General features: G+C 43.8%; 1 protein-coding gene across 1 annotated transcript in view; it reads left to right on the top strand.

Moving 5' to 3' along the window:
• The first annotated feature begins 563 nt into the window (after positions 1–563).
• Positions 564–20,250, top strand: part of PIWIL4 (piwi like RNA-mediated gene silencing 4) — a 43,228-nt gene continuing 23,541 nt past the window's right edge. The window contains exons 1-8 of the mRNA XM_035008762.1: positions 564–683; positions 1,843–1,927; positions 4,718–4,843; positions 6,920–7,134; positions 11,037–11,158; positions 12,609–12,689; positions 14,158–14,355; positions 16,040–16,151. Of these exons, the coding sequence (XP_034864653.1) occupies positions 564–683; positions 1,843–1,927; positions 4,718–4,843; positions 6,920–7,134; positions 11,037–11,158; positions 12,609–12,689; positions 14,158–14,355; positions 16,040–16,151 (1,059 nt within the window). The remainder of the gene's footprint in view (positions 684–1,842; positions 1,928–4,717; positions 4,844–6,919; positions 7,135–11,036; positions 11,159–12,608; positions 12,690–14,157; positions 14,356–16,039; positions 16,152–20,250) is intronic.

Raw genomic sequence — 20,250 nt, 5'->3', positions numbered from 1 at the left:
CCTAGTTAAAATTAACAAGTGATAGATTGGGAGTAGATATTTGCAATGTTAAAAAAAAAAAAAAAGGATAAAATTTCTTCCAAATCACAAAGAAAAAACATGAGAAACCCAATTCTTAAAATGGCAACAGATGTACACAGACAATTCACCTAATGGAAAGTTCTGTAGCTATCACGCATAGGGAGAGGTGCTTGCCCACACCAGTGAGCACAGAAGACGAAAGGCGAAAAGCAAGCCTTTTGCAAGCTCACACACGGACGATGGGCAAAACCCAGGAGTTGGACGATGCCAAATTGGGAGGGGGGATGGGGGAGGGGGGATGGAGAGCCAAGGGAAGTCTGGGCCCCGCCCCCGGTCACGTGCTCCCCGGGGGGCGCGGGATCCGGGCGGGCGGTGCGCGCCCCTCCACCCACGCGTGGACCGCCGCTGTGTCTCCCGCCGCGGAGCCCGAGCCGGGCCCCGTCCGCCACCTGGCGTCCCAGCCTCGCCCTCCGGATGCCGAGGGGAAAATACCCTCCTTGAGGCCTCGCTGCCTTGGAAGCCCCCCTGCGCTCCTCGGGAACATGAGTGGTCGCGCCCGCGTGAGGGCCAGAGGCATGGCCCGCAGCCCCAGCGCCGCGGCGGGAGCCGGGCGCACCCCGGCGCCGCCCTCGCCCTCGCCCTCGCCCTCGCCCTCGCCCTCGGTGTGTAGGACGCGGGGCCCACGGGGCCTCGCTCTCTCCCCGTCCGTGGCCTTCACGCACACCGCCTTCCTCTGCTTTTACCTCTCCCTCTCTGCTGGGAAGTAGTGGGGTATCTTCCCGCTCGGCTTCGGGTCTTTCCAGGGTTTCTCACCTTTTTCCCTTCTTGGGGGGCGGGCGGGGGGGGGTTATCCGAGTAAGAGGCCGGTGAAGAGTACTGAAGATCAGAGGCAAGTGCGTCGTTCCCTTCTGCTTTCTGAGTGTTTAATTACTTGACTCGGTTTTAAGTCTCCTGGAAAGAACTGTTGTACCATTGTAGGGCATATGCTCTGATACGATTTGTCTCACTAATTCATACACTCGCATAAGTAATCTCAAACACAGATGTGGTTTAGATTCACCCGCTGTTTCTTGACCAGCCACGGTGGGTAGGACTCCTGGCTAGACTTAGACAAGATTAGATTAAATGGGCCGGCAAATCAGCAACTTTTGAGTGATGTTACTCCTACCTGTCAGGATTGGAGCAGTCTCTTAGACCAAAAGTTCTCAAGTGAGTAGGCGGTGGTCATTGTGTCTTTATTTTCATGTCATTGTTTTCTCTTGACTTCATGCATTTTTTAGCAGGCCAGCGTATACTTCTTGAGCAAAGAGAAGTAGTTACTGTGAAAAGAGGAAATATTAAGGGTTCGCTTGGTCTGTTTCATGAACTAATTTGGGACCCATTTATTCAGGAGAGTCATCACCTGAGCTGGTGGCCCAAGTCCTCTGGGCTCAATTTATTTTCTTGCTACAAACGTGTTTACATTGGAGACCCCGTGTCTGGAGGCAGCAGAAGCATGAGGTCTGTGTTCATCTCTACTGCCTTCCCTCTGATGAGCCCCGTGGGCATGAGAATCATAGCTCTACCTCTTTACACCTCCAGGAGTAACAGCTATATCTGGCTCACAGTCAAAATTAAAGTTTGATAAATGGGGAAAACTATAGCTGCTCTTTATCCTTTTTTTCTAGAATGGGCAGTCTCTTCCCATCATCTCGTAAGCATTTTACCTCATCATTAGCTCATGGTAGTCTGATGACTTAGGACATGATACAGTTCTTATTTTGTGATAACCTTTTGATTTATGACTTAAATGTAACCAAGCTTCCCCCCCCCCCATTTTAGCCTGCATCTGTTGATATTGGCAACAATGAAGCATCCTCTACCAGTGGCTTCGTGGGAACAAGCAGGATGTCTGAGAAATGTAAGTGCAGCTCTGTCTGTTCATTCCGTTCCATTCCATGCGAATGGAACAGGAGTGACTGCTAAGCTTTACAGCAGCAGGGTCATTTCTCGAGTATCCCATTTACCTCTTCTTGGAGGATCCCCTGTGTGTGTTAGGTTTCTTTGGGATTCCCAAACACAGTCTGCCACTGAATTTGCTGATACTGCTTGGCAGTTGGGCATCCACAGGCACCAGGAATCCAGTCTTCTGATTTTTGTCTGTTCACTGAATAATTCTGAAAGATGTTCAGAAATTCTTTATGACATAGAAGTGTCAGTGCCCCACCCTGCAGGGGTGGTAGAAACCTGGCACCGCAGCTGCCATGCTCTCTTCTTTTTTCCCTACCATCTGATGGTAGCTCTGTTCACTGCAAATCCAGATTTGGACTCAGGATACGTGTCCACATGCTACCGCAAGTAGTCACTATTGCAGTGTGGTTGGCCTTCCCTGTACCCTGGTTTGCTAGGGCTGCCATGACAAAGTACCATAGACTGGGTGGCTTAAACAATAGAAATGTGGTGTTTCATAATTCTGAAGGCTGGAGGTCCAAGATCAAGGTGTCCACAGAGTTGGTTTCTTCTGAGGCCTCTCTCCAGGGCTTATAGATGGCTGTCTTCTCCCTGTGTCATAACATGGTCTTCCCTCTGTATTTGTCTGTGACTTCATCTCTTCTTATAAGGACACAAGTCCAATTGGATTAGGGCTCATGCAAATGACCTCATTTTAGCTTAATTACCTTATTAAAGACCCCATCTCCAAATAGTCACATTCTGAGATATGAGGGGTTAGATCTTCAACATATGAATTTGGGGGACACAAAAATCACCCGGTAACCACTGCTGAAACTTGTTAGCCATCTCCCTTGCTCTGACTATGAAGTTAAGTGATGTAAGCTCTAAGCACTTAGGTTCTCCCAGACTCTGTGGATCATCAGGCCTTCCACCGTCATCTGCTGGGCTCTCTTATTGTCCACCGGGATTTTTCTAACTCTCCTCAAGCACCCGCTGTGATCTGAGCTCACAGAAGTGCGTGTGGTCTCTCAGAACACCTGCTCTGAGAGGCCGTGCGTCAGGTCCACCACCACTGCCATCACCCACAGCCTTGTCCGGCTTCTCTTGGGACTTGCATTCCATGTCTGCTGCACATTCTTGTGACTAGCAAGGGCTGGAGATGGAACTTTTATTTATTTTTAAAAATTATAGTAAAATATACATAATATAAAATTTACCATATTAACCATTTTCTTTCTTTTTTTTTTAGATTATTTATTTATTTATTTGACAGAGAGAGAGACAGAAGAGCACAAGCAGAGGGAATGGCAGAGGGAGAGGGAGAAGCAGGCTCTGCACTGAGCAGGGAGCCTGATGTGGGACTCGATCCCAGAACCCTGGGATCATGACCTGAGCCGAAGGCAGGCGCTTAACGACTGAGCCACCCAGGCGCCCCATATTAACCATTTTCAATTGTATAGTCTGTTGGTATTAAGGACATTCACATTGTTGTGCAACTATCACCACCATCATCTCTAGGACTTTTTTTATCTTACAAAACTGAAGCCCTGTACTCATTAAACAATAACTCATCCCTCTAACCCCTGGCAACTACCATCTTTTTTTTTTTTTAAGATTTTATTTATTTGAGAGGGAGCCAGTGAGAGAGAGCACAAGCAGGGGGAATGGCAAAGGGAGAGAGAGAGGCAGACTTCCTCCTGAGCAGGGAGCCCAACATGCTTGATCTCAGGACCCTGGGATCACGACCTGAGCCGAAGGCAGACGCTTAACCGACTGAACCACCCAGGTGCCACCTGGCAACTACCATCTTATGGTAGATTGCTTTTTTAGAAACCACCCAACATCTTTTGAAACCAAAAGCAGTGAGTGATATAGATAGTCTAGTAAGAATAATTTTTAAACATTTTTAAATCTTGTGATTTTCCTGGGAGACTCAGACTCCACTGAAAGGGTCTGAGCAGCAGTTTGGAGCAAATGATGGTGTTTTTTGAGGCAGTTGCAGTGGTTGTATCAAAGGACAGAGGTTGAGTCAGAGTGTTAGAGATTGGTCATACTATTACTTCATAGTAATATTACTACTACGCTTGCTTTGTAGTAATATTCTATACTTTTCCTATTTTCACATTATCTTCAAAGTGCCAAAGTTGTATCCAGAAAACCAACATCTCTGTACTTGTTTAAACAGAAACAGATTTTACTTTCATATTTGCCAGAACCTAACAGTAAGTAATATGCCCCAAGGTGAAATGCTGGCTTTCATTTTCACAGGAATTACCTAGCACAAAAACTAGTATCAGTGTTCTGGGCAGTTCTCTTCTCGTGGTTGAGAGAGGTAAGAGATTCAGCCCCAATCTGTAAAGAAGTTGGTGTGGACAGTCTGTCTGCGAGTCTTCAGGGTGTTATGCAAGAGCTGAAGGGGGGAGAGCTACCCTCCATACATGAATGTGGAGCAGGGCATAGGGGATAGGGCTTTTTCTCCTTAACCAAGAGGAGAATCAGACTATACATAAATATTACGAGGTAGAATTAACTCATGGTTTGTTATTTCTAACAAAATGTACCATGCTTCCTTTACAATTTTCAATTTTTAGGTTGAAGACTTCTGTATAGTCATGTTTGTTTTCAGCAGTATGGGCCAGTTTTAATTAAAGACACAAAAATCTGAGCTTTGGTTAGAGATGCAGTTTTGATAGAGTAGTTGTAAACAGTATCACTAGAATGAAACATGAGATGTTATGGCGTTCTCTTCACATTTTAGGTGAAGATGTTATACCTTCTGGTGATGCTGGATGTACTTTCATTGAAAGAGGTGGGAAAATCAGACGGGACTTCGCAGATCTGAGTGTCTGTACCAGAGAGAAATTGGCCCACGTGAGAGATTGCAAAAGAGGTACGTAGCCTTTGTATTACTTTTTTAATGTTACCAAATCTTGCTTAAGGAATTTTAATTTCTAGATCTAAAATAAACAAGTTTATATATTGACTTAAAAGACATTTATTGAATATCTGTTGTGTTCAAGGCATTATTTAGACACTAGTTGTTTTAGCCTTAATTCTCTCCTTTATTTGTAGAAGTAAGAATATTTCCCCCAAACATGACATTTGTTGAAAAGATTTTCTCCTTACACTTGGGGTAGGGGTTGAAAGAGATGCTCTCTTTCTTTTCCAACACTTTTCCTATACGGGAAATAATAACATCTCTGGACTTCAGCTATAAAAAAAAAAAGATATAGTCTATTTTTGGAATTTTTAACCCAGTTTCCAAGGTCACCCCTGAAATTGCACCCAGAATTATGGGCATGTGCATTTTCAGGAAGTTAGGTCTGTTGTTTTCATTAGATTCTTGAAAGGCTTTGTGACACCCTCCTAAGAGTTGAGAAAGACTCCCTGATGCAGATCAATTTTCTTCAAACTTTTTGCAACCATGCAAAAAATAAGGAATAGATACATTGTTATCTACCATACACACACTAACACACAAAATTGAAACAAAGTTTTATGAAACAGTGCTTGCACTTACTATGTGCAAGGCACTCAGGTCCATTCTATTGCATTCTAGTCATTGTATAAAATGTGTTGGGTCATCTCATATATTTTCCTAACTTCAGCACTAATGGGTCATGATTACAGTGTGCAAACACTGGTGTAGGTGATTTCCAAGGGTCTTGCCAGCTCTGACATTCTGGACTGACTGCTCTTTGTCCATGAATATGAATAGCTAAAATATGTTGCCTTTTCCCAGGATACAGGAGAGCAAAAGAAAGTTTTTCTTTAATTAAAATAGCACAAGAATTCCTTGCTCCTAACAGATGTCTACCATACATAGAAACTGAGGAAATATTAACACACACGATGCTCTTTTTCTTTCTCACCACCTTGGGGGCTCATGTTTCCACCTCCTTCATGAAAGGAAGCAAAATAGTGCCCATTTAATAGAAGTCTTTCCTGTAAGACAAACACTGGATGATTCCCTGCAAGAAGTCAGAAGTACCTCCTTTGTGCCCTCCTAGATTCTATCCTGGAGGGAGCTTATGCCATCTTGAGCACTGAAAGGTTTATCGAGGCCACCTCTGAATTTGTCTGGTAGACTTTGAAGAGGTGAATAAAAAATTCTGTAGGGGATGGAATTTTTGGAAGCCCACATAGCCTCCCTGTGTCTGCAGCAAACAAGCCCAGAGGCCTTGTCTGTTTTCATGCATGAAAGATAAGTGTAACATCTTGCTCTCTCCCTGTTCTCCCCTCAGTTTCGGAGGGCATTCCATTTTCCCTGATTGAACTATTTCAGAATTTTCACAAGTATGGTTCACTTTTGATTATCTGGATTTCCAAGGGGCTAGGGGTTGTGCTCATGGTAAGAGCTGGACAGTGTCTTTATAATCTAAGAGCAGCATTTGAAAATATTACTTGAGCCATTTTTTTAATTGCACAGACTCAGAGCTGGAAGGCAGGCTTTGGTAGTTGAATTCTGAGGCTTCTCTTCTCGCAAGGACAAGAATGTCAGTGTCTTCTCTTATGTTCCTATGAGGCCTGCTTTACACATGATCACATGACCCCTTTTTAATTCCTAAATGTGTGTGTGTAGGATTCCATAAGGTTATCAGGCTATAGGTCATTAGAGCCTGTCTTGTGTCGCTGAACGAGAATCCTTGCTTTACAGCAACAACTATGCATAGGCAAATAAACACTTCAAGGGGCGCCTGGGTGGCTCAGTTGGTTGGGCGACTGACTTCGGCTCGGGTCATGATCCTGGAGTCCCGGGATCGAGTCCCGCATCAGGCTCCCTGCTCAGCAGGGAGTCTGCTTCTCCCTCTGATCCTCCTCCCTCTCATGCTGTCTCTCATTCTCTCTCTCGCAAATAAATAAAATCTTAAAAAAAAAACCAAAAAAACTTCAAATGATGTGATTAATATTAACATGGTGTGATTTTATTTTGGTTAAAAAATGTTTTTTTTATTTGTCTTCTCAGGTTCCAGTGGAGTACCTGTGAAACTGGTCACAAATCTCTTTAGATTAGACTTGCCCCAGGACTGGCAGCTCTACCAGTATCATGTGGCATATGTCCCAGATATAGAATCTAGAAGGCTGAGAATTGCTTTGCTTTATAGTCATAAGGAACTTTCCAACAAAGCAAAAGCATTTGATGGCGTCATCCTTTTTCTCTCACAAAAACTGGAAGAAAAGGTACAGTATGGTTAATTTTTATGCCTGCACACACATGTATATACTTACACTCATTCGTGTATAGTTAAGAGGTTAGCTTATTGTCGTAACAGTTGGAATGAGTGTCTCACTCCTTTACTCTTTCCTGTTTCCATGCCTGAGAGCAGAAAGACTTCCTAATTAAGACCTCATCAGTAATTGATTTCTTAATTAGGAAGCTGATGATGTGGCATCTTAAAAATAAGAGCTGTAATACAAACACTGCTTTTTCAACTGCTACTTTTTTTTTTTTTAAGGCAAAGTGTCCTTGAAATAGGCATCTTTTTTAAACTTTTCCAAAATAGGCAAGACTTTAAGAAACACCATTTAGCGTATGGCTTCAGAGCCTTAAATTTGCTCTCCTTTTCTTTTGCTCCTGCACAGTTGTACCTGTGTGTCCAAATAACTTCAGATCAATCTCTGATTCAAAAACTGTCATTCCTTTCATCACATGAAATATGAGTTATTGATATCAATCCTAAGGATATTTTTTAGTGGTGTGATCACTGAGTATGGCAGTTGCATGATTCATATGCCTTTATCCATGTTTTTATACCCTCAAATTTTCAATCCTAAAATAAAGATACTGTTATTGATGTTTTTATCACATGCTTTGTTCTAAGGCAGTATTAAATTACTACAAGGAAAAAAGAACCAGTTTCTTTATAAAAAATTAAAATAGAGCATTGAATTAAAACTTTATGCTTCTATCCCTGAGAAAGCTTAATCCTCTAGTTCAATATTTTGGACAGGATGGTACCAAGGCATAAATTTAAATTTCTGGACTCCACATAAATCCCTGTGAATTTCCTCAAGAAATGCATTTCTGAGCACCCTTGGGGCCTTTATCTTTTTATGAGAGCCTGAGATTTATAGGAGCCGCTTGAGTGATTATTTTCTCTGGATATGGAATTTAAAAATTATACCATAAGCTTAAATTTAGGGGCTTGGAAAATCTGGATCTGTAAATTTAGAAACATTTTAATTCATCATAAGTCCTTATTGATCCTTCAGTATTGTGTCCAATGACCAGTCATCGATAGCATGCTAATATTGTATCTCTCATACTTAAATGCTATATTTCAGGTGTATTGTTATCATTAAAGATCATCTTGTGCTTGTAGATACATCTGCAGTAACAGTAAATGAAATATGTTAATATTTTATACCCCCTTGAGTGGTCCAGCTTACTTCAATTGTACCTAACCAAAATGGAGAAATTTTACTTTACAGATGCTCAGAATAAGCGTATTATTTGCTTCTCATTCAAAATGAGCATGTAGTATGACCTTAGGGATGGAATCTAATGAAGAGGCAGGTGAGTAAAGAGCAAAGAGATTGTAAAAACCCAGTCAGATAATGGGGCGCCTGGGTGGCTCAGTCGGTTAAGCTTCTGCCTTCGGCTCAGGTCGTGATCCCAGGTCCTGGGATCGAGCCCCGCATCGGGCTCCCTGCTCAGCAGAGAACTTGCTTCTTCTCTGCATGTTCTCTCTCTCTCGAATAAATAAAAAATTAAATCTTTAAAAACAAACAAAACAAAATGTAGTGAGACAAATCAGGCCTGTTGACTTTATTTCCCAGACGCAGGTGATACTAGGTTTCTACAAGAGTATTGTCTTATACCTTGTGAACACATGTCCTTCCTACCCAGTGACGGTGAGATAGAAATAGTAAAAAGAAATAGTGTCCCAACAAACATTTTACTATGCTCATCTTTTTATTCTGGTCTTAGTATCGACTTAGGCTTAATCCTGCACTCCCGTCCATCCTCTACACACTTTGTAGGATCCTTATTGTTATTGAGAAAGCCCCTCCACTAATGCATTGTTCGCAGCCCCCCAAAGTGCAGTTCTAGAAGTCCTATTCTGCTGTTTCCTGGCCTTCTACTGTCTTGTAGACCCCGTCTGTGTATCTGTGGCCACCACGTGGCTTGCCCTCACTGGTCACATTTAGCTGCCACTCGTACGCATTCATTCTGCACTTACAAAGAGCCTGCGGTTGACTGCGAGGGTGCTGACATCATGGAAGAAACAAGGCTTTTGTCAAAACATTTCAACTCAGTACTAAAGTTATTTACGACTAAATACAGTGCAGAGTTATTTACCAATGAATACAGCACAAGATTACATTTCTTGAATACCCTACTCTACCAGGCTCTTTATAGGTGTGATCTCACTTAATTCTCTCATCACCCCTGGAGCCTTAGAGATTAAGTATCTTGTCCAAGGTCGTCATACAGAGCTTGACGAAAGGAAAGATCCTGCCCAGCAGAATACTTCAGTGGGAGCTGATACAGGCTCCTTGGGTAGGATTTGGGTCAATGAAGGGGATGATGGGGAGAGGAGGGATTCCTAGACAAGAGGACGGGAAAGCAAAGGCACAATGATAGAAGGCAAGGGGCGTATCTTAGAAAATTCTGATCGTTCAGGTTTAGCCAGGAAGGAATGGAAGTTGCGGCTCTGAATTTCTCACAATTTGAGTAAGAAATCACTTTGTGGAAGGACACATTTCTCTCTGTTTCCATGCAATGAGCCATTCCTGCCCTACATTTTTGGTTCAAACTGAAAGTGATTACAATTACACTTTAACTACAGAAAGTAGGGATGAAATACATAAATACTTGCTAATGAACTGGCCTCTTCTGATTCCTTACCCTTCTGAAAAATCCTTGGTCATTGATTTTTATTGTCTGATTTGATCACTCTTGATTATTCCAAAAGCCTGTACCAAGTCCTGTCTGATCTAACAAGCTTCAAATTTCATTGGGGAGCTGGTATAGAAACCTATTCATGCATTCATTCTATTTTTAGAACATTGTTCCAGATTATAAGAAACCTACGAATTTCTCTAGACCATTCAAAAATTAATAAAACAGATTTCCTATCTGTTTTAATGTCTACTGATTTCTCCCCACTTTCCCCGCATTTACTTGCCCTCTTGCAAATCCCCTCTCCTTACCTTCCTTCCTCTCTTCTCTGCTTTTCTGTTTTTTTTTAGGAGGATTTATTTGACAGAAAAGAGAGTGTGACCCCTGTGCGAGTGGGGGAGGGGCAGAGGGAGAGGGAGAGAGATTCCTCAAGCAGACTCCCCGCTGAGGATGGAGTCCTTCTCGGGGCTCCATCCCAGGACCCTGAGATCATGACCTGAGTCAAAATCAAGAGTTAGATGCTTAACCAGCTGAGCTACCCGGGCACCCCTCTGCTTTTCTCTTTATGAATAAACTTTTGAGAAGCTGTCCTCTGGAATAGGCTGATAGGCTTCTGGGTGTCCATGAACCCCCTGAAAATGGGTAAATCATTGTGTTATATATGTATGTGAAGTTTTCTTGGGATAATGCCTATAACTTTTTATCAGACTCTCAAAGTAATTTGTGACCTGCCCCCCCCCCCCTTAGCTAAATAAGGTCAAGAAACACTTTATCTTTGGATCAAGTCTCTTTTCCCTAAATCTGATTTTGATTCTCCATTAAGAAGTTAGAGAAGAGAGAGGCTCCTGGATGGCTCAGTAGGTTAGATGTCTGCCTTGGGCTCAGGTCATGATCCCAGAGTTCTGGGATCGAGCCTCGGGGAGCCTGCTTCTCTCTGCCTCTGCCGCTCCCCCTGCTTGCACTCTGTCTCTCGCTCACCTTTATCTCTCAAATAAATAAATAAAATCCTAAAAAAAAAAAAAAAAAAGGAAAGAAAGAAGTTAGGAGAGAGATGTATTACTTTTCTAGGATTAGCAAGATAGGAAGACCCTCCAAGTGTAATGTGATTAGATTATTACATACTAACACCTGCAGTTTTGTTTTGTTAATGCATATTAAATTGTGATGGCTGTATCATCTCTAGCTCTTCACACTTGAGGATAAATCTAGAGTGCACATTAAGTACCTCTTTTCCCAGGTCACAGAACTGTCAAGTGAAACTTCGAGAGGCAATACTGTAAAGATGACTATCACTCTGACAAGGGAGCTGCCAGCAAGTTCCCCCGTGTGCATCCAGGTCCTCAATATCATCTTCAGAAAGTGAGGAACCTCACACGTCTCTTTCATTGAGGCTAGCCATGCCGTTCAGTACAGGGCCTGGGTATGACAAGCCTCGGCCATCTTGTGGGCCATGTGCCCGCAGCTGTGTTGTCTGCAGGGCAGTTTCCCCGTGCTTTCACGTAGTTGTGCGGTGATGTGCCCCGCAGTCCCTCACAGCCTCTCACCGGCATCTGCCTCGTCATCCAGTGCTCTCTGAGTTAGTTGGGACAAAGAACTCAAGGGTTGTGCTGTCTCAGTGGTAGCAGGGGTGGGGGGAGTGGGGCGGGGCTGCCTTTTCTTTCTCTTCTTTTTCTGTACCCTCTCCCACCCTCCACCCAGACTGAAAAATCAGGTATGTCTGGGTTGGTCAGCTGAAAGATTTGTTATTCTTCTAGCCTCACCAGCTGCTCTTTGCTCTCACCCCCCACCCTCAGCCCCCTGCCACATGAACCCCTGGGGCAGAAGGAAGGTTGTGACTACACTGTCCAGTGTCCTTCAGACTGATGTGGGGATCACTCGCCTCAGGATTATCTCGGGGGTTGTTGGGTGGAACTCCATAAATGCAGATTTCCTAGCCCCTCACTGGACCTAGTAAAGAGAATTTCAAGAGTGGGGCCTGAAATCCACATTTTTAGCACGCTTCCCCGATGACCAGTGGGAACACAGAGGCTTGTAAACCAGTATTTTCCACACTACTAGTGTGGACCAGCAAGATGATAATAAACTTTCGACACCAGCCCTTTCCTCAATAACGGCCTCTGCACAGGAGGAGGACAGGGGGTTTGGGTTTTGCTCGGTAGGACACATAAAAGGAATCCACCCCCACCCCCAGATACGTTATTTCTTAATTCTAGTCAGAAGTCTTGCTAAGTAGCTTTAGATCATATTCAACATCATCAGATGGAGGCTGAGGCTCAATGACATTTGGTAACCAAAATCATGTGGTTGTTATCTGTGTTTCCTGACTTGAAATGCTTGCACTTCCCTCATGCAGTGGGCAGCCTCTGATCAGTGATGTGTCCAGTTCCAGAGGTGGCCAGGATTAGTTGCTGAAGAGGCAGCCATGCTATGGAGCCTCATTAGAAAAAGCCTCCCCATCTCAAAATAGGGAAGAGGCCAGAAGAACCTTCAACCATGGCTTGCCTCACCCCATCCATGCTAACCAGAATGTGACAACCACAGTCATATTGTGACCACGTATTTATCATTGCAGTTAAGTGCAAACAGACAAAAATAATTTCAGTTGTATCGTTCTTGAATAGAAAAGTCATAATTCTTATGTATACATTCATATGTATATTTAGCATCTAAACCTTCCAGTGCTAAAAGAATGAGAGTTCTATAGTTTCGACATATTTTTATCAGATGTTCAGCATGGGGACAAACTTAGAATTACACTGTTATTACCTGATGTTGACCAAAGATTTAAAAAAAAAATGTATACTTGTAGGATCTTAAAAAAGTTGGCTATGTACCAAATTGGACGGAACTTCTATAAACCTTCTGAACCAGTGGAAATTCCCCAGCACAAGTACGTTTATTTATATTTTCTGTTACTCTGAAATTGTTATAATGTGAAGAACATAATTTACAATGCAATCTTATACCATTATGCCTCCTATGAGAGCCTCTGTTATGAAAAATAATGGATTTTTTTAATTTTCGAGTTTTTTATAGAATGGAGAACGTCAGTGTGAAGCTAGCAGCCTGTTTTCTTCTATTAGTGTGCTAGCTCATTATCATAAATCCTAGAAGGAATTCAGAAACTGCGTTTTCTGTGTGTGACAAGTAATAATGAAAGCAGAATAAGCAGGATGATGTTATACCACATAGTTGAAACTCTGTTTTCTTGCTGACAGGAAATTAGCACAGCCAAAGATGGTTGATGTTGGATAAGCAGAGGCCAGACAAACAAGTCAGCTAAATGAAACTGGAATTTCCACTCTAAATGGGAAGTAGATGCTTCAGGGAAAGCCATCAGCTGTGTCTAGGATGGGTTGTTAGCTCTCCAAAATATGTGGTCAAGCTAAAGACAGGAGAGGCAATTGGTAACCCAAAGACAGATATGTAAACAAAGGAAGGAGTGCATAAAAGATAGAAAACGAGGGGGCAGGCTGTTCAGCCTTCTGCCAGGTAGGGGAAAAATGGTAGGGTTTCCATATGGTAAGTGAGTGTGTCACAGTGGTCTGCATAAAGCATCCTGTTCATCTTCGTCCCTCATCCCCTGACCTAGATGAGAAGTTCTTGTGAGCTGGACTGGACGCCAGTGCATATGCTTGTCCTAAAGGCTGGCTCAGTAGCATCGTGAATGAAGTCCACAAAATGAACTGAAAGTGTTTCTTACGCACGGCTTCAGTCCATGATAGCCCTAAATGTGAAAAGGGGCTGTAGCCTCTGCTACGGTTTCCCTTGTGTGTTTGTACATGATACCATTTAGATTATTTCTTACTCTCGTGAAGTCTCTACACTGTCTACACCATTGAGTCTGTGTGCTTTTCTGAACCTAGAGGTTTTCCTGCTGGGATAGTTCACTGTATAAACATATCAATCTTACAGCTGTGATTCTCCACCAAGGGCACTTTTGCCCCCCTAGGGCACATTTGACAGGGTCTGTAAGTATTTCTGGTGGTCACAGCTTGGAGGCTGCCACTAGCATCTGGGGGTAGAGGCCGGGGGTGCTGCCAGACGTCCTACAAGGCGCAGCATAGCTCCTGACAGAGAACGACCTGGAGTGCACGTTAAGTACCTACACAATGTCAGTAGTTCCCCGGGTGGACACGTGCTGCTCTGTGGGAATGTGTTTATCGTAAATGCATGTGTAAAGGTACTCCAGCTGGAAATAAGTGAAGTTTTAATCAGCAAGTGGAAGAAATCAGACTAAAGGAAAATTGTTTCATAAAATCTAGAAAATTAGAATGTAAAATCAGCATGTAAAAATAATGATTGTTTTATGACATGACATTTAAAATATGTATTTTTAAATATTTGCTTATTTGAAGGTTGTCCCTTTGGCCTGGGTTTGCAATTTCTGTGTCACAGTTTGAAAGCAGGCTCCTATTTACTGCTGATGTGAGTTATAAAATACTCCGGAATGAGACTGTTCTAGAATTCATGACTGGTATCTGCCAGGAAACTGGTATGTCCTGCTTTACCCAGACGTGTGAAAAACAGCTGCTTGGGCTCATTGTCCTAACAAGGTAAAAGCGTGCATTTTTAAAAACTTTTCCCTAGGGAATGCATTCTTTATGCTCTTTGGGAACAGGAATAGCATCGGGGCGTTGTCCTGAGCACAGATCTGATCTGTTTACTCACCTGTTTAGACCTGGCCGTTCTCTGTTGACTAGAGTTCAGACTTCCAGGAGTGGCCTTCGGGGACCCTCCACCACCTGACACGGTCCTGCATTATCTCTTGCTGCACCCCTCCCCCACCCCCAGTAGTTTGCACTTTGCTGCTTCAGTGCCTCTGTCTGGATTTTCCACCCCGAATTCTGACTTTTAAATTTCTGTTTGACAAAATCCAGCTCAAACCTTACTGCTTTTCTGGAGCCTTCACCTGTCCACTCAGTTGGAAGTGCTCAGTTCCCTCCCCTGTGCCGTTCCGATAGCACGTTGCTCACAGCCACCTCTTTATAGCCATTTTATATTGTTTTATTACATCACAGGAGAGAACATTAGGTCCACGGCTCCTCTTATCTGTAGAGTATGAGATCTTTAAGGCTGAGACCTTTCCAGTCCCTAGACTTGTCTATATATAATTTGCCCACAGTGCACATTGAACTGAATTAAACACAAATTAGGTTACTTCCTGAGTACCAGAAAGCTCACCATGTACTGCTGCTAGTCCACAGATAGTTCTTTTAGAGGACATGCTAGCCTTCTCCTAATCTGGTTTGGAATTTCCACTTAAAGTTGTTTTTCTGGGTTATACAGCAGGGAGGTGGGACTGGTTGAATTCCGTACTATCCTGGATGAGAAGGCCACCCTCTTATCCTCCTGTCCTGATTGTCATGAATTAGCATATCACACTATTCCAAAGTAACCTTGCAAAGTACCAAGAACCTAGGAGAAACCTGACAAGGAGGTTTCTGTCCCAAGGCTGGGGCAGCGTGTGAGAATATTGCAGGTCACACAGTGCCGTAGGGGAAATAGAGCTTAGAATGATTTTATCCAGCCTACTTTGCAGTTTCACTAAGGGTCAGCCCCAGATGGTAGATTAAGTGGGATACTCAGATTGCATGGTTGGTCAGCCTTCTTTGGGTGCTTTTCTTTCTTTCTTTCTTTTTTAAGATTTATTTATTCATTTGAGAGAGAAAGACCCGGGGTGGGACAGGGGGACAGGGAGAGGGACATGGAGAGAGAGAATCCCCAAGCGGACTCTCCACTGAGCGCAGAGCCTGATGTGGGGCTCGATCCCAGGACCCTGAGATCATGACCTGAGCCACGATCAAGAGTTGAACGGTTAACCGACTGAACCACCCAGGCGCCCCTTGTTTGGGTGCTTTTTATCAGAACAACTATCTGGGAGCTGAAAAACTCTGAATGACACCAGAAGCTGATGGGAAAGTTTTGAGCAATGCTTCAGCCTTTGAACATAGAAGAGTAATTTATAGTGAAGTTAGAGTGTCTCTCAGTGAGAAAGATTGTGGTCTAATGACTTTCTCACCAGTTTTGTTGGAATGTGGAGGTTTTCCTGTATACTGAAGAGTTAATGAATGCTCTTCTCAGATAAAAGCTGATCGTTAAAAAAATGACTATTTGTGTATTACTGTTGTAATTTCGGAAATTCTGGAGTCTAATACTTTGAATTATAACTGTAGTGAAATAGCCACTTTGTCTTGTATGATTTGGGAAAAACATTTAAAGATTCCTTGCATTTCCCAGATACAATAACAAAACCTATCGCATCGATGACATTGACTGGTCGGTGAAGCCCACACACACCTTTCGGAAGCAGGACGGCACTGAGATCACCTACGTGGATTACTATAAACAGGTTGGACTTTTTTACTTTACTCTCATCTCTCTTCCTCTTTGCTTAGAGAAGTCTCCCCGTTCCTTTCCAAATCTAACAAGTCCCCCAAACTGTCAGTCTGAGTCTGTTTCTGACATCATTCTTCGACTTGTCCCTTCCCCTCCGCCCGCACCTTCCCTGGCTTGGCTCAGACCCTCATCCTGTCTCCTGTTGTCCTTCTTCCTGTAGTCTGAGGAATTTCCCTTCAAAGCATATCTGATTAATGTCACTGCCCTGCTTAAAATATTTCTGTGACTTTCTAGTGCTTTAGAAGCTGGATCTGAGCTCCCTGGCAGGGCCCTTTTATGATCTGGCCACTGCCTGCCTCCTGAGCCTCCTCTCTTACCAGTTTGGTTTCTTTTGTATGCTCTGCTGTGCTTCCTGTTTCTGGTCCCTTTGGTCAGTTACTCCCCTGTGCATTCCCATTCATGCTCCTTCCTCCTCTTGGGCACCCCTGCACGGCCAGCCAATCACTGACCACCTTTCCATCCACAGCTCAGCTGTCAACTCTTAAGGGAGCCCCGTGGCGCTCCCCCCAGGGGCCCCTTCCTGCAGTTGGTGGCATCACATTATCATGGGCAGGATGTGAATGGTCTGATTTCCCTCCTGAACTTGGAGCTCTTTATTTCGGGATACTCAGGGCTAGCACAGCACCTTGCACATAGCAGGGACTCCAACATTTGCCTCTGGGAGCTGGCTTCACGACTTGTCACCATTACCTCTGCCCCCACCTTCCATCCGCAGTTCCTTCCAGAGGCTCCTTCTCTTTAACGTACGGTCATATTTCAGTCTCCAAAATCTCACAGATGTTTTCAAAAACAAGAACAAACACATAGCAAGAACTCTTCCTTTCTACACCTTCCAGAAAAGCTTATTTTTTTTTCCTCCTTAGCTGATTTCTTTGGAAGGTCATCTTCACTAGCTCCAAGCACCTCTTCTGTTCTTCCTCCCTGAAACCTCGGTAGTCTGGCATCTGGTCTGCTGCTAAGGAAATGGCTCTCTGAAGGTCAAATTCAGCTACCGTTCTTATTCTGAGGGGCTTTTGGTGGCACTTGACACCAGTGACCCCTCCCACCTGGCTGGAGCGGCTCCCCTGGTGGCTCTCTGCCAGATTTTGTTCCAGTCTCAGCCTCCTGAGCTGTTTCGCCTTCCTTTTCCCCACATGTTAAATGCTATTATTCACTATGGCTCCCTCATGTATGTCTGATCTTATCTCGAGACCTCTCAAACAGAGTATTTTTGCCTTGCCCTCATTCCTAAATTATAGACTCATCTCCATTTTCAGACCACATTTGCATGAATGACCTGCAGGCATCTCAGATTAGCATCGTTCATAACGAATTCATTGTCTTTCCCACTCCCATTTCTCCTTGGGAATTCAGCTTCTTCCTTCCTTCCTGTTTTTTGTTCTCATTTGCCTCCTTTGCGCTTGGATTCTCCCTGGAACCCATCCCTCTCCCCAGCCCTCTATCACCACTGCAGGAATGCAGGACGCTCACGGATTCCCATCTGGGGGATTTTGGTCACCCCTTTTTGGTGTCCTTGCCCCAGCTCTGTCTGCACTGTGACCATCATCCTCACTGCCACCAGAGGAGTCCTCCTGAAATGCCTCTCAGAAGGGTGGTTAAGAGCATTAGCAATGGAATGAGGTAGTCCCGGCACTGGCCGTGTTACCTTGAGCAAAGCACCAAACTTGGAGTGTCCTATGTAAAAGGGAGCCATTGACCTGCCTTCGTGGTGCGGGGCAAGCACTGAGTGAGGTAACCATGCCTACAGAGCTTTCAGCCGGGTACCTGCACACGGTGAGCACTGGATCCATGGAGGAGACCCGCCCCTCTTTTCCCAGCCTCCCCTTCTTCTCCTCCAGCATCACACCCTTTGATCCTGGCTCACCTTTTAGCCTCATCTCTCCCCGCCTTGCCACCAGGCTCCCCATACTGCTGTCCCCCCATCCACTCACTGTCGCTAAGCGTTTCTCAGCCTTTGCTCATGTTCGCTGGACATCTGCACCAACCCATACCGCACCTTTCCCCTTCAGCACCAGCTGATGCCCTAGCTTTGAAGTCAAATGTCACCTCATTTGTGAAGTCCTCTCTGACCATGCTTCCTGTCACATTCACAGAAGAGCTAGCCGTTCCCTGAGCACTTGTTCCACGCATTACACGTTGCTTCTAGAATGTCTTCCTTGTAGAACAGGGATGGCATTTGGCTAACCCGTGATGAATAGTGCCTACCAAAGCATCTTGTGCATAATGTGCTCCATAAGTGTTTGTTTATTAAACACCAAGTTTGTTGAACAATCGGTTTCTTTCTTGCCTGAGTAAATGTGTTCTTTGAACAGAGGTATTTTTAGGATCTGTGACATTCTGAAAAGGGAATCGTGTTACAATCCCACTCACTTTCTTTGCAATGAGTTGTGCATCACTGCATGTTTATTGTAATTAGGGAGAAAAAGAAATTGTGCCAATTCTAGAATGTCTTCCTCTCTGTCTCAGGGAAGGAACACTAAATTACTATGTAGTCAACTCTCACAGTGGACATCTTGATATTAGCCTTTATATTTCCCTATTTTATCTTGTGAAAAACATTTTCAAATGCTAAGAAAATTAGGGCAAGGGAGAGAGTAAAGTTCACTTTATGATATAGCTTAGGGTGCAGAATTTTTGGCCATGTCCCAGGTGAATACAATACCCTCTTTCTGGAACATGCCCCAGCTTTGCTACCGGGACTCTTTATACTCCCATATTTTCTTCAAGGTGCTCTTTTGGACTCTGCCTCCTTCATGAAGCCTTTCCTGACTTACCAGCCATAAATTGTTTCACTGCCACCACCATACCCCGCCCCCCCTTCCTCCCCAGGCGCCCAGTACTGAATGGTGTAACAAGCAGAGGTTCCCAAGTCTTATGGGATAAATCCTGGCTGTGCTAATTTCCAGTTATGGGACCTTGGGAAAGTTGTTTAATTTCTCGTGGGCTTCCTCATCTGTGGAGGGGATGATGATAGTATCTGACTCATAGGTGTAGTGTTAAGATTAAAAGAGGAAAAATACAAGTGCTTAGCATATCATTATTGGTGCTTCTCATCTCCCTTGCTTCATAGATAGTGTAGTTATGTGTAAGGTAGGGGCTGTACCTCTCATCCTTGTGTCCACGGCAGCTCCTGGAACATAACAAGAGGTACACACGAGATGTGTACTGAATTAATGAAGTAATGTATAAAAACTCTCCTTCTATGAAGACTTCCCCAAGCTTTTCAGCTGGAGCATTAGTTGCAATCAGCCCTTCGAATTGCAATTTCCCGAACTGTTTTTTATTTTAATGACTAGAAGTCCTTATTGAATAGAGAAACTCCCACTTCTCGCTTCCTTAATTATAATTATTGATGTCAGCATCATATAGTGCCCAGACATTTGCAAATTATAATTCCAGTTGTTCTGTCATTAATGTTGAGTCAGTTATACTGGAAATGAGTATTAATTGGAACCTTTGCTGTTGGAAAGAAAATGAACTTTTCAAGGTGAGAATGTGGAAATTCAAGGGGGGGGTGGGATAGGGATGAACAGTGGCGGAGGACTCATTATAAACCAGACACTGTGCTAGGGTTTATGTCAGATGCCTCTGAGCTACTGTTCACCTCATTACATGCCTGAGGAAAGGTAAGAAGCTTCCCCAGTGTCACAGTCCAATGAAGTCCAAGAGCCAAGGATCAGATTTACATTCGTCAGACTTCAGAGCTGCTTCCCTAATAACATCATGCAGTTCTAGAAATCAGGGCAGTCATGCTTTTTTGGGAAATGGAGTTGACTCAGTATAACTCTTGCCTCCAATTTTAGAAATTTTCAGAATGAAGACAGATGCCTGGAGCAGGTTGGTTATGCATGGAGCAGTCCGCCTCAGTCATCAATAGTGGGAATGCTGACGCTGACTCAGCTCCGGGGGGGAGGGGGGGGGGGCTTTTACGGACAAAGCCGGCTGGAGGCGATTTGGACTCAGGAGGAAGCAAGGAAATAATCTTTTTTTTTTTTTCCTTTTTAAAAAGTGTTGCGTTATAAAGGCTAATGATTAAAATCATACAACGGACC

The sequence above is a fragment of the Mirounga leonina genome, unplaced genomic scaffold, assembly GCF_011800145.1.
Source record: "Mirounga leonina isolate KUSES-001 unplaced genomic scaffold, KU_Mleo_1.0 Mir_153, whole genome shotgun sequence".
Classification (NCBI taxonomy): domain Eukaryota; kingdom Metazoa; phylum Chordata; class Mammalia; order Carnivora; family Phocidae; genus Mirounga; species Mirounga leonina.
Note: the sequence above shows the minus strand (reverse complement) of the source record. Positions and strands in the feature narration are given on the sequence as shown.